At 41.2% G+C, this 13,340-nt stretch overlaps 2 protein-coding genes across 7 annotated transcripts in view; one reads left to right on the top strand and one right to left on the bottom strand.

Annotated features, from left to right (window-relative positions):
• Positions 1–8,583, top strand: part of lama2 (laminin, alpha 2) — a 197,738-nt gene extending 189,155 nt beyond the window's left edge. For 5 of the 6 annotated variants that reach the window (XM_040125505.1, XM_040125503.1, XM_040125507.1 and 2 more), the window contains 10 exons: positions 450–562; positions 1,794–1,887; positions 2,146–2,241; positions 4,783–4,863; positions 5,080–5,157; positions 5,444–5,522; positions 5,704–5,823; positions 5,976–6,106; positions 6,244–6,463; positions 6,562–8,583. In XM_040125505.1, the coding sequence (XP_039981439.1) occupies positions 450–562; positions 1,794–1,887; positions 2,146–2,241; positions 4,783–4,863; positions 5,080–5,157; positions 5,444–5,522; positions 5,704–5,823; positions 5,976–6,106; positions 6,244–6,463; positions 6,562–6,722 (1,173 nt within the window). In that variant the 3' untranslated portion in view covers positions 6,723–8,583. The remainder of the gene's footprint in view (positions 1–449; positions 563–1,793; positions 1,888–2,145; positions 2,242–4,782; positions 4,864–5,079; positions 5,158–5,443; positions 5,523–5,703; positions 5,824–5,975; positions 6,107–6,243; positions 6,464–6,561) is intronic. The other variant, XM_040125504.1, reaches the window with a different exon arrangement.
• Positions 8,584–9,758: 1,175 nt separating this feature from the next.
• The window catches only part of rgs6 (regulator of G protein signaling 6), an 82,347-nt gene continuing 78,765 nt past the window's right edge, over positions 9,759–13,340 (bottom strand). Inside the window, exons 18-20 of the mRNA XM_040125961.1 lie at positions 12,166–12,255; positions 11,594–11,647; positions 9,759–10,556 (exon numbers count right to left, since the gene is read on the bottom strand). Coding sequence (XP_039981895.1) covers positions 10,506–10,556; positions 11,594–11,647; positions 12,166–12,255 — 195 coding nt within the window. The 3' untranslated portion in view covers positions 9,759–10,505. The remainder of the gene's footprint in view (positions 10,557–11,593; positions 11,648–12,165; positions 12,256–13,340) is intronic.

The raw sequence follows: 13,340 nt of genomic DNA, 5'->3' as shown, positions 1-13,340 counted from the left end.
CCTAACTAGTTGGGACCATCTGAAATATTCAGCATGCTAATCTGCACTACATGAGGTTCAGTAACAATGATTTCTTGTTTGATTTTATCTTAAAGCAAAAATGTTTTTTATTTGATATATCATAGTATATAGAGTATAGTCTTGTTTTAGATTAAAAGATATCTATTTTTGCATTGCATAAGAATTTACGGGCCTACATGGATTTAATCTTCCACGGCCTTGAAGATTGTTTTTGTAAATATTAATTTACCTATTTTATATAAAGGACTATTTGATGACCGTTTGTGGCCACCCATCCCTTCAGGTCCCTGCAGATCGGAAGCAGAAACCCTATTAGTTTGATTGACATGTGTTTCACCCTGGTGTTACGGTTCCTGTTGACAAGAGGCAATGGGAGCAACCCGGTGAAACCCTGTCAGTGTAACTGACATGTTATGTCCAATCTTCAGGATTCATGTGCATCAGCTGTGGCCCCGACAGCACTCGAGAAGGCGTATCAGTTTGGACTCACCAGGAACAGCCACATGAGCTTTGCCTTTGATGACACCAAAGTCAGAGAGAGGTAAATATTCAGAATAAAAAATCATCCTATTGTTTTAAATTGTTTTACTGCCCTCCAGTGCTGTGCTGTATTCGTGTTATTTTTCAGATTTCTTTGTATTTTAAGATGATACACAGAACAAGTCATATAGCTCCTGCCACAGATAAGAGTAAAAATATAAATACTGCATTAAAAAAATGCTCAATAACAAGTAGCAATTCTGCGTTAAGAATGTGACCAAAGTCAAATGCACTTAAAAGTCAAAATGCTCGTAATTCTAAAAAATGGCCACTGAGTCTTATACAACAATATTATACTATTACAATGTTATTACAGATTAATTAATGTGTAAGATGTGAGTGTGTAAGCATTTTACTGTTGTAGTTGATTGAGGTGTACCTTTTATAATGTTTAATAGTTATAGTGTAATCTATTACAATGCCTCGTACTGTATTTTATTAGATCATCTTAATATTTTTTGAAAATCTTAATCTGTAAAGTAAGTAAGTTGTGTTATGCCTGCTAATTGTAACATAATCAACATAGCAAACTCTGACCCATGGCTGTGTATTTTGTTAGGGTTTTGCTTAGACACCACGGAGTGCAGTTCTACATAAATACAGGAAAACAGGAGTGAGTGATAGGCTGGACAATATAAAATTTCTACCAAGAGGTACATAGCAGGTGAAAATCCCAGAAAAACATTAAGGATGTGTTGAAATAGTGAACATGTTGTTGACTGGACCAAACCTCAAAACAACCTTTCTTTTCCATGAACTGACAGTAACAAAAAGAACAAAATGAGAGAGGGAGAGAGAAATTCCATGTAGACATACACCCAAATAGTCTATGGACAAGGCAAATGTTTGTTTACATTTTAGGCACTGTATTGATCTAATAGTTTTATTAATGGATGATTAATTGAAAAGGGGTTAGTATGTTGCCCAAACACTTTGGCTGTTTTAGGGATCAGACCTGTTACATTTATTTACATTCTCTCTAAGCAGGAGGGCAGCCTGCTGTACAAATCAAAATTTATCTTTCATTATTCTGTGCATCTGTCAGTGCTGGAAAAAAAATGATCAAATGCCAGGATGAATGTCTGACTCACCTAAAACTAATTCATCATTTACTGTGATATGGCATTCCATAGGGGCTGAATCCAAGTATAACTGATTTTCCATGTCTATATTAAATGTTTTACCTGTGTTATTCCACTATTCAAAGATTTGTGTGTATGTGTGTGTCTCAGGCTTATACTAGAGTTTGAGCTAAGGACAAAGGAGGAGTCAGGGCTCGTTCTCTACATGGCGAGAATCAACCACGCTGACTTTGTTTCCATACAGGTATCCATCCGCTCTTCTGTCATTCCATATGTTTCTATTGACCCTAGGTCTTACCGTCTTTAAATCAATCCACCAGCTGCAATGGTTCTGTTTACATTGGAAGGAGCAGCTCCATCTTCTTATATTTTTATCATAAAGCACCTTTCCTTCTAAAACAGACCCAACGATTCACAGTGTAGAGCACAGCAGAACTACCTAAAACTGTTCTAGAAAGAAGAACTTGAGAAAATTTAAATTGTAACCTCTCTCTTCCTGCAGATCAAGAATGGACAAGTTTGTCTGGGTTATGATCTTGGTCATGGGAACATTTCTGGCTGCGTTCCCTTCTCCATCAATGATGGGAACTGGCACAAGGTAATTTAATTAAATTTAATACTCAATACAACTTCATTTATCCCTGTAATGGCAGTTGCAGCAGGTTTCCACTCAGATCAACTGATACACACTTAGTAGGTAGGAAAATAAAGAAAATCACTGTTAATCAGAAAAATAAAAACATTCAAAGGCAGGACAGCTCTTCAGTCGTTCATTCATGCACATACCCAGTTGATGCTTCACTTATTCCATCATTTATGTATGATAATGTACATTATTTTTTTCAAAATAATTTTCAAATTATAGACTCTCTTTATTATGTATTCTGAAAGGGACAGAAATTCTTTGAAAGTTTAAAAAAAAAGCCTCATCTGTGAATTGCCACCTTAACGTGGTAGAGGGGTTTGTGTGTCCCAGTGATCCTGGTAGGGTCTCCCAAGGGAGGGGCAAGACTAAGAGCGATTCATACAACCCTGATGGATTTTTCTGGTTTTTGTTTTGGAGATGTGCCACCTCGCTGGTATAACCGATGCCCCCTTCTTGAGCCAGATCTTGGAGGGGAGCTTGCCGGCAGCAGCAGTTACGGGTGGGCTGCTATGTAAGCCAGGTGGCAGGCAAGGGCGGGGACCTAGGCTCGCTGATCCCTGGCATTGTAGACTGGTCTTAGGGACATGGAATGTAACGTCTCTGAAAGGGGAGGAGCTGGACTTGGGAGATGTAGTGGTACCAACTACATATGCAGCTGCAAGTTGCCGAAAGTAAGGCTCTGACTGTTGGTTGTGCTTATGCAACAAAGAGTAGTTTCAAGTACCGGGCCTTCTGGGCCTCCTCAGATCCAGGAGGACCAATGCTGATTCTGACCTGGGTGTGGAAATGTGGATCAACTCTTTGCCCTTGCAAGGTTACTGGAGGCGTTATGGGAGTCTGCCCATCCAGTCTACATGTGTTTTGTGGACTTCCTCGGCAGGAAGTCAAGCATGTTTCCAGTTGGTGTTGGTCTCCACAAGCGTTGTCCCTTGTCCAGTTTCCTGTTCGGGATTTTTGTTGACAGGATCGCAACAGGGGGAGGAGAGTGTCCAGGCTAGGAACCTCAGAATCCCCTCTCTGCTTTTTGCAGACGATGTAGTTCTTTTCGCTTCATCAGACTTTAACCTACAGCATGCACTGGGACGGTTTGTAGCTGAGTGTGAAGCAGCTGGGATAAGAGTCAGCACCTCCAAGTAAGAGGCCTTCGTTCCTTGCCAGGGTATTTTGGGTTCTTGCTCACAAATGAGAACAAAATGGAGCGTGAAATTGACAGGCAGATTGGTGCAGCGTCAGTAGTGATGCGGACGTTGTACTAGACCATTGAGGTGAAGGGAGAGCTGAGCCAGAAAGCAGAGCTTTCAGTTTCGATATATGTTCCAACCCTCACTTATGCTCGTGAGCTTTGGGTAGTGACCAAAAGAATGAGATCATGAATACAAGCAGCCGAAATGAAATTCCTCTGTGAGGTAGCTGGGCTCACCTGTATAGATTAGGTGAGAAGCTCAGACATCTACAGGGATCTTGGAGTTGCGGAAACTGACAGGAAACCCTGGGGTAGACCCAGGACACGCTAGAGAGACTATATATTTCGTCTTTCCTGGAAACGCCCCCATGACCAGACTCCAGATAAGTGACAGAAAATTAATGGACATTTAGAATACTTTCAGGACAAAAAAAAGTTCCTTGTATAATCAGCTACAGAATGTGTTTTGTCCCCTTTATTTCTCCAATTCTGTGTATGAATATCACATGAGATTAGAGGGTTTATAATAGTTATGTCCTGGTATTTTATATATGCCCTTTACTCTACATTAGTTGTAAGGCTTCTGTTGCTACAGTTAAGTACATAAGTATTTGGACAGTGATACAATTTTCATAAATTTTTCTGTACACCACCACAATGGATTTGAAACGAGGCCATCAAGATGTGATTTCAAGTGTAGACTTTCAGCTTTTGGTTATGTCCATTGGTTCCAGACTTCAGGCAGTCATTGACTTTAAAGGATTTTGATCCAGGTATTAAATACATTGGTGTTGTTTTGTCCAATTATTTATGAGCCTCTGAAAATGAGAGACAATAAAAATATAAAAATGGCTGTAATTCCTAAATGTTCAACGCAATATTTTTGTTACATCCCCTTGAAAGTCTACACTTAATCACATCTTGATTGCTATATTTCAGATCCATTGTGGTGGTGTACAGAGGCAAAATTATGAAAGTTGTGTCACTGTCCAAATACTTATGGACCTAACTGTGTATACATCATTTTGATCATTAGGTTTCATTTGTCACAGAAAATCCTTACTTTCTTATTGACCACTTTATATTATTAATGAGTGCTAAATCTGTGTTACAAGATTTGACAGCACGAGAGCAACATTTGTCTTTTTTACATTCATGACAACATAATCTCTGATGGTTGTGAGAAAACTGTACATTTTTCTTCTTTATCACTCTCTCTTTTTTGATATTTTCTACTCATTTATGCTCAATATCCATCCAACTATGTTCTGTTGTCCATCTTTCTTACTCTCCTTTCTTTGTCCTCTCAGATCCGTGTGAGTCGCAACAAGCAGAGAGGTCTTCTTATGGTTGATGGACTATACAGTAAACAAATGATCAGTCCAAAGAAGGTACATTCAGTTGTTTTTTTACTATATTTTTTCTAGTCTGTCTGCATGCACTTATGACACACATGAAATCTTCTATTAAACTGAACATGATAGTAGTTACAAGTAGTATGTAGTACAGTTCATCGTCAACAAACCATCCAGTAGAATAGGCATCATAGAAAGTTTTTAAAGGATGGGTTTTAGTTGCATTAATAAATGATCTCTTCTCCTTACCAGGCTGACCTGTTGGACGTGGTGGGAATGCTATATGTTGGTGGATTACCACAAAACTATACTACTAAGAGGATAGGACCAGTAAGAAAACACACAAGCATGAAAATAAACACACACATAAAAAAGTTTTTGCATTTAAATATAGGATGCTGTATTTCCTTTAGGTAGTTCAATTTAGCTGCAACAATCAACTAAGAACGGCTTATTAATGTCTAGTGTTAGTCCACTGTTGAGATTGTGGCCTAGTATTTCCTGAATGTGACATTAGTCGACATGTTTTCAGTCTGACTTTTTTCACTCGAAAAAAAAATGTTGGCTTTTAAAATGATTTGACCAAATGACCACACCCTCCCCCTTCTGTTCCTAGATTCTATATAGTCTCAATGGATGCATCCGTAACCTTAAGATGGTGGGAGGTCCTGTGACCACTAAGGGTGCCGCGACAGGTAATGTATTTATGATAGTATAGATGTCACATGTTACATACATGGTACTGTCAATACTGGGGTTAGAGTTGTCATTTGTGTGGTTTTTTTTTATCTTAAAGATTATAATGAAGCCGCAGAGAAGGAATTTTAATACTTCGTCCAGTTGATTTCTTCCCTCTTCTCCCCCTTCTTTGCCTAGGTCGCTCTGAGGACTTTAAACTGGACATGGTCACGCCCACCTCTAGTTATATGGTAGGAAGATGCTTTGTTGCTACTGAGACGGGCACCTATTTTGACGGTACTGGCTTCCTGAAAGCAGGTGAGATTACACATCGACAAGTTACCTGCACGCTGTAGATATTCTTTAAAATCTAAACATCAGTTGTTAGATTTTGTCAGTTATATTTGACTTAAAAAAAAAATGTTATAAGGGGGAAAATAATCTCTCTGCATTTCTCCTTCTTTATCTAGTCTCCTCTTACAGAGTGGGTCTAGATGTGTCGATAGCATTAGAGTTTAGAACCAGCAGAACCAATGGAGTGCTTTTGGCCATCAGTAACCAAGCCAACGATGGACTCGGACTGGAGATCGTCCAGGGCAAGGTGCTTAATAATGATTAAAGGAATAGTTTGACATTTTTCGATATACACCTATTTGCTTTCTGGTGGAGAGTTAGATGAGAAGATCAATACCACTCATATGTGTAAGTTTAATAGTGATGCTATTCTCTTCCCTTTAGCTGCTCTTCCACGTTGACAACGGAGCCGGGCGAATCACCGCGGAGCACGTGCCTGAGGGAGAGGGTTTCTGCGACGGCCAGTGGCACTCAATCACCGCCAACAAACTTCGCCACAGGGTGGAGCTGGTGGTCGACGGGAAGCAGAGCCAAGCAGAGAGTCCAAATGCACGCTCCAACACCTGCGACACCAACGACCCCATCTACGTCGGCGGATATCCTAGTATGACCGCCTTCCAACACACATCCTTGAAACAATACTGACACAAACGTAAAGAAACAAACCAATGAATTTCCATCTACATTTTTACGTCCTTTCAGATGGGGTTCGTCAGGCAGCTCTCTCAACCAGCACTTCCTTTAGAGGTTGTATGAGGAACCTGAAGATCACCAAGGCTTCCAAGACCATGGATGTGCAGTTCAACAAGGCTCTGGAGATTAAAGGAGTCCAGCCTCTCTCCTGTCCTGCTGTGGCTGCCTAACGGGTACCATAGAGCCTCCTCCTTTGTTTCCCCTAATACCTCTCCAAAGGACCACACAGGTCTATAAAGGGTGGACTTTACTGGGTTTTGGTCTGTGAAGCTGCAAAGAGTAGATTTTTTTTTAATCTAGAAATAATCCCATCCTATCTACCTGTTACAAATACAAATGTGAAATGTGCCCAATGTTGGGTGAGCATTCCCGTGGAAGCCCAGTACCGATGTTAAATGATGTTTTTACATACCTTAGGTCTCACAGTAGGTATGAGGCTGTGCGGTCATAAATTGACAGCGAGATGCAGATTTTTGAAATTTTCTTTGTATTTTACTGCAAGCAGAGAAAGACGCGTGGAAATTTCAAACATCTTGCTGCTGTTTGGGGCTACCAACATGCAGAGTTGCCCTGTGTGGTTTTCAAAGAGCGAAACAAAAAACATCTGTTCTGCATAAAATTTGTGCTATTCACCCACACTTTCAGTATGAGACCCTGACTTTTTGTACAGAGTAAGACTCTGGTCAATAAATCTATAATGGCTACAAACTACGGTCTCACATTGATTTAAAATGTTTTATAGCAGTCCCTCCTGAAGAGGTAGAACAGAGAATGGGGAGTCATTCATTTATATTTTATCCCTGTTACACAAGTTAATCTGGAAACAGGTGAAAAATTAAAATCTATATCTTTGTGTGATTTTTCTACATTTGTCCTTCATAAACCTTGTTCCCTTTTATAGTTAGTTAACAGAGAAATGAACATTGTATCGTCATTACCTTCTCACCCTCATTTCAAACAAACCATAGATGAGGTTGGACTCATTTTCAGCCATCTGTACAACAGAGGTGGGCAGTGATCAAGTGTTTGGAGTTCTAGAGATGACCGAGTAAAAGTTTACGCATCCAGAGGAGCTGTGGTCCACATGTTCCGTATTTATTTCATTACCAGTAAAGCAATTGCGTGCGGAGCATACTGCCATAACCGATGACGTGAATACAGTTATTAAGATAAATAGATAAATACAGTATAAACTAGGGATGTTCCTAACGACTAATTTCTCCGTTGATTAAACGGTCATTTAAATTTGGACTAGTCGAAAAGACTCAGAAAACTGTCGAAATGGAGCACAATTTAATCAGGAATTAAGCAGGATCACAGCGTCTGCGGCTAAACGATGTCATATTGATCTGCAGTGCTAGCACCGGCAGCCCTCTTTCCCTGCAGGTTAACGTCCACGTGCCTGGGCTGAATGTGGTTACGCATTGCTCCGGGTTTATTCTGCCACAGCCTCCGTTCAAATGTATTTTCATTTTCTAGATCAAAACACTATCAGACTGCGCTGGTTTTACAACCTCTTAGACGCAACAGTTAACTGGCATTGCACATTAATAATCCGTTTAACCGGCTCATTTCTGGTGCCGACCAGCGAGGGTAGCAACATTTAATCGTTTAGTTGACTAATTGCGCACATCCCTCGTAGAAACTATGCCAGTTAACAGCTTTATGCTCTTTTGACTTAATGACTTTAATTCCAACAGACATGATGGTGAGTAGATAATGAGAGCAATTTAAAATTTGTATTGGTGCACGTTTTCTTCACCATGCCGCAATTTATTATCAATAGATTGGATTGATACAATGGGAAATTTCCGCACAAGCTGGAGCTTGTATTTCTCTTCAGTAATGTTAAGATGGCAGATTGAAGGTACAAGGTTTCTGCGGGACACTGATGGCAGTTTTTGTTCTGCATGGTGTGGCTCAAAATACTTAAGCAGATGTTTCTGAAATATATTCTTGATAGCATCACACAGGTTGTCCTGTCCTTCTTTAAACAGCAGAATACGATAATTAGGATATTTTAGGACCATGTGTGGGGTAGTTTGCATTATATTTTTTTGTAGAAGTAGTGATACATTTTAAGGAAAAAAGAATATGATAAGACTAACTGATAATTTTCAAAGCTACTATCAGCACAACCACCGTGAAAGAGACTGCATCCTCCGATGTGTATAATTAGATTAGAGTACAACTGTCCACTGCTGGGTTTCCTAAAAGAGTTTCAAGTTGATATGAGTTGATTTTCACAGCATCAGTTACTCAAGTTTGACCACATTCAAACATTCAAAGTAATTTTGGGGTCTAGGTGATGACTTTAATATCAGATTGCGAAATTAGTGTATTCTCAACATTCATTTGATAGTTATATGTAATTGCCATCCTGCTTTAATTTGATTTTTCTTTTCTATAATCTTTTACACTTACCAGCACTTTCCTTCCAAATGCACTAGAGGGCAGTATGTGACTACAGACAACAGAGATGTACCTGTTTGTTGGAACTGCTTTCAAAGCCCCAAAAGCTGCTGTTTGGCTCCATTACCCCAGGAGTTTACTGGAAACTTGACAGTTCTCCATTTCACGTGATGTAAAGGTGAACTTCTTTGCAGCCCCTGGAGAAACTAGATGGACACACATGAAATAATGGGCCAAATCCCCCCTCTTTATTGTGCATTCCTCTTTTATTATCATGGTCCGCTTTACATAAGGTGAAGAATGGTTCGAGGTCAGCCCACTAAACCTCGCTGTGGCTGGCTGAAATGGAATGTTTAGGAGATAAGCTAAAGCCTTATATTACACCTGCTCGCTCGTTTAAAGGAGGAGATCACCCGTTTTTGTAAAATTATCCACCTGTCCTTACTCTTAAATGACAACAAGATTACACCTCTGTTCAGTGCGGTTGTTACAAGGCTTTGAGAAATGTTGCTATAAATAGACAATGTGCCATCAAAGGCAGTGGTAATTGTTTTTTTTTTGGTTTTTTTTCTTACAGCATGAGAATCTAAGAAATAATATAGAACAGATACTTTTTTTTTTTTTTTTTCCCAGTGCAGTGACACTTTCTGTTGAATTTGCTGTTGCTGCCAGAAATTTAAAAAATAATTTCCTGTTTATCTGTTTTCAAGGAAAGATCTAGAGTACCAGAGCAGGTCAAGGTGTTTAGCAGAGAAAATATACAATTTTTTTTTTTTTATCTGTAGTTTTAATCAGTCTGTAATAAGCATAAAAACATACATTTGTTTATGTGACTATTGTATGGAATGTGAACACACATTGTAACGAACTAAACCTATATTGGACATCCAGAGGTTGTTAATCTTGTGTCATCCCACATTAGTGGATTGATCAAAAAGCTCATTTACTAAGAAGCTGTTGCACTTCACCCGGTTCACAATCAAATCAGGCAGTCTGACCGCCATCCTTCTGAAGAGTGAGCAGAGGTTCGCCTCAAGAGTGCAGTTGTTTACTGTAAACCCCTCCATCCCTCTTCCCCTTAGATCAGCCTAGTGAATGATGTGAGATAAAACAGCTAGCTACAGCATTAAGTCTCTGGTTGACATCAGTCAAGGCATTCGAGCATTCCATGTTTATATCGCTGAAAGTAAAGTGATAGCATCTTCAGCTACCATATTAACATGAGTGTAGATAGTAGATAGAGTGAAACAACAGAGCCTGGTAAGAGGCAGGCTTTTGGGTAGAAACCTCCGAAGAAGAGTGGCATCGTTCGTCGTCTACACTGTGATGACAGCACTGTCCTGGTGTCAGGTCTGGTGACTTATTGCATGCTGTCGGTCCTCTTGAACTAATCTGAGGCGAGTTTCAAACGTGGTGGCGGTCCAGTGCGGCAGTCTCGGCTCGCCCGGTGCCCTCACCGGCCTCCCACAGCCACACCCAAACACCCCAGGGGTAAGCAGCTCTTCTGGGTATGGTTCCTCCTACTCCTCATCCAGGCCTCGTCAGGAAGACTGCATGAGGCCCGTCAGTCGTTTGCCCGTCAGCGACTTGCCCTGGGGAGGAAGAGTGAGAACGAGGAAGGTGAGGGGTGACGGCTGTCTATGTGCCGTCAACTTAAAGGCTTTCCTGAGGATTTAGAAAGAGCGGTGTGGGAGGAAAACTGAAAGACCTGGTCTGGAAAATGTTTTAAAGCTCAAAGCAGCGATGGATGGTTAGTGCACATTAACGGATAATAGCCAGTAAATGAACAAAGAAAGCGGTGATATGAGAAGAAAATGCCGTTGCGGACTACAAGCCTGATATTTTAAGTCTAGTGGGACCTGCATAACATTTATTCGGTTACAAGCCTTCATGCTTGTGTGTCTATGGGGAGATGCATTGTTTGGCTTTTTATGGTTACAGGTCTGTGTACACCAAAGGCTTTCGGTTGTTGGAGTGAAAGAAATAATACCTGTTCTAATGAAGCAAAAACAAACAGCCAACGCAAATGGTGTAGAGCACAGAAATGCCTTAATCCCCTTATTTAGCTCCGATTTCACATTGTAAGACCCTCCTTTTGTGCATTAATCCTGCATCTCCCCTTCAATATTTCCTGCAAGCAATTCTTTGTTCGGTTACACAGTTTGAGAGATCAATCGGTGCAATGAGCAACTTCTCGGTCAACTAATCCCGAGACCGTTTCTTGAAAACAATATTAAGAAGAACATGCTCCCTCTCAGGGAAGGAGCCAAACTGCAGCAGCAATAAAATTAAAAGTCGGGGTATCAATTGAGATGTTTGAATTACTAAGCAAAGGCAATAATAACACTGAAACTTAACATTAAAAGTATGAATTGATCTTGATTATAATAGTCAAAGTGAGCAAAATATTAAAACCAAGCAAGTGACTGATTCGTGAATAACAAGCTAAGATCAGTTTAATAATAAAGGAGCTGTGAAACCTTATTTAGCTCTATATTGCTCTCACGAAAGTGAGTCAATAATTTTCTTTCTACTCTTTGCTGGGGATACGAAACAGACATGTTGTGCACTATAATTCGTCATATTTTAATGAACATAGAGTGAAACAGAGAGGCAGCGGGAAACTCACCACACTACGAGTGAACTTCTCCAGGGAGGTGCGTCGTCCCTGCTCCGTTTCAGGCTGGAGAGTCGAGGAAACATGAAAAGGGAGGAAGCCTTCAACATCTCAGCGCTCAAAAACTCACGCATTCAAAAGCACCTCACACACACACACACACTCTTTGACAAATCAGCCCCTCACATTTTTTGGGTCACATTACAGTTCTGTGTAATTGCTGTAGCTGCTGTGAAAACACAATATATAGTGTTGAACTTTCCATTCTAAAACGGTTGTTAGAAGTTGTCAAAGCAATTTAGCTGATGGGGAAAAAGCCATGAATGTCGTGCAGCATGAAGTGTGACATTATCATATACAGTGGGATGCCCTAAGCACCGTCAGCTTCTATTTGCCCCGCTTCATGGCTCGATACCATTTTCACCCAAAGGTTTTCATGATTTGGGGGGAATCAGCCCTTTAGGGTGTCTCACCGATGCCCCCTTTTACAAAGTGACCTCGGCGATTAACCTTCGTTTCCCACACGGTAACACAGAACTTGACCTTGACCCGTGGGTCGGTGAGAAATAGAAAAACACACATACTTTCTTCCTCGCCGTCAGCAGGTCCTGGTACACGTTGGAGCGCAAGAAGCGCGCATAGCTGTCGCTTTTCATCAGTTTGTAGATATGGTCCTGGAATCGAAAGACTGAGGGTGAGAGGCATAGAGAAAGAGAGCGAGCTCGCGCAGAGGGAAAAAATCTGCAGAAGGGAGGAGAAGGGGGGTAACTCGCCTCTGTGTATAGAGGCACATGGATCTGTGCTAAGGATGTACAAAGTTTGGGAACTCAGGCAGAGAAAACTAAGCGAGACAGTCACAGTCACAAAATCTATTCTTGATTTAACTCTTCCCTTTTCAAGCCTGTAACAGGCGAGGGAAATTTCGATAGACGCCCCCCATCCCCTCTCACACACTCTGTCCCTTCCCCCGGCCTTATCTGTGGCCCACCCCGGCGTCTTCTCTAAAGCAATCACCCCGCACTGTAACCACTTTAGCCAGATGTCGGCCGAGAGCGTGAGAAAGACAAAAACGGGGGCGAGACCACAGTGTGGAATAGTCTCCGCAGAGGCAGCGCGGACACGGATCGCCTGCAGAGGATTTCAATTAAAAGGGAGATATAAGCATTTAGATTTGGATGAGGCCAGGATAGGAGATGGGGGGATGGGGGGATGGGGGGGGGGGCACAAGCTGAGATTTGTCACCATAGTCCCACTGGTCTTTGAATTCAAACAAGAAAAGGTATTTATCAGGAGCTTGTTGTATGTGGAGAGGAAATCCTAATGCATACAAAAATGGTGTACTTTATATGAATTGTATAAATTCCATAAGGGGAGGGAAAAAAAATCCCATTTTTCACCCCCCCCCCCCAATTAATCTCCCATCTTGAACACATTCATTCAAGATATTGTGTGATATTGTTTTTTTTCTTTTATCCTGGGGTTTTAAATGTCAAGCTTCCCTCCAGCTTTCCGTGCCTGACACACACACACACACACACACACACACACACACACACACACACACTGTAGCCTACAGTTGTATTTAAAAACTATTACCGACCAAAAACGCGACTAATAAAAAAAAAAAAGTGTGTCCAGGGCGTGGTCCGCGTCTTACCCAGGGGTGAGCCGGGACACGCTGCACCTGCCGCGGCCCAACCCCGGGACGAGTGTGTGGCGCCGACGGACGGAGAGACGGGTGGACGACGAGAGGCGAGGG

Source organism: Xiphias gladius, chromosome 4 (genome assembly GCF_016859285.1).
Source record: "Xiphias gladius isolate SHS-SW01 ecotype Sanya breed wild chromosome 4, ASM1685928v1, whole genome shotgun sequence".
NCBI lineage: Eukaryota > Metazoa > Chordata > Actinopteri > Istiophoriformes > Xiphiidae > Xiphias > Xiphias gladius.
This window is presented reverse-complemented; position numbering and strand designations above follow the sequence as displayed.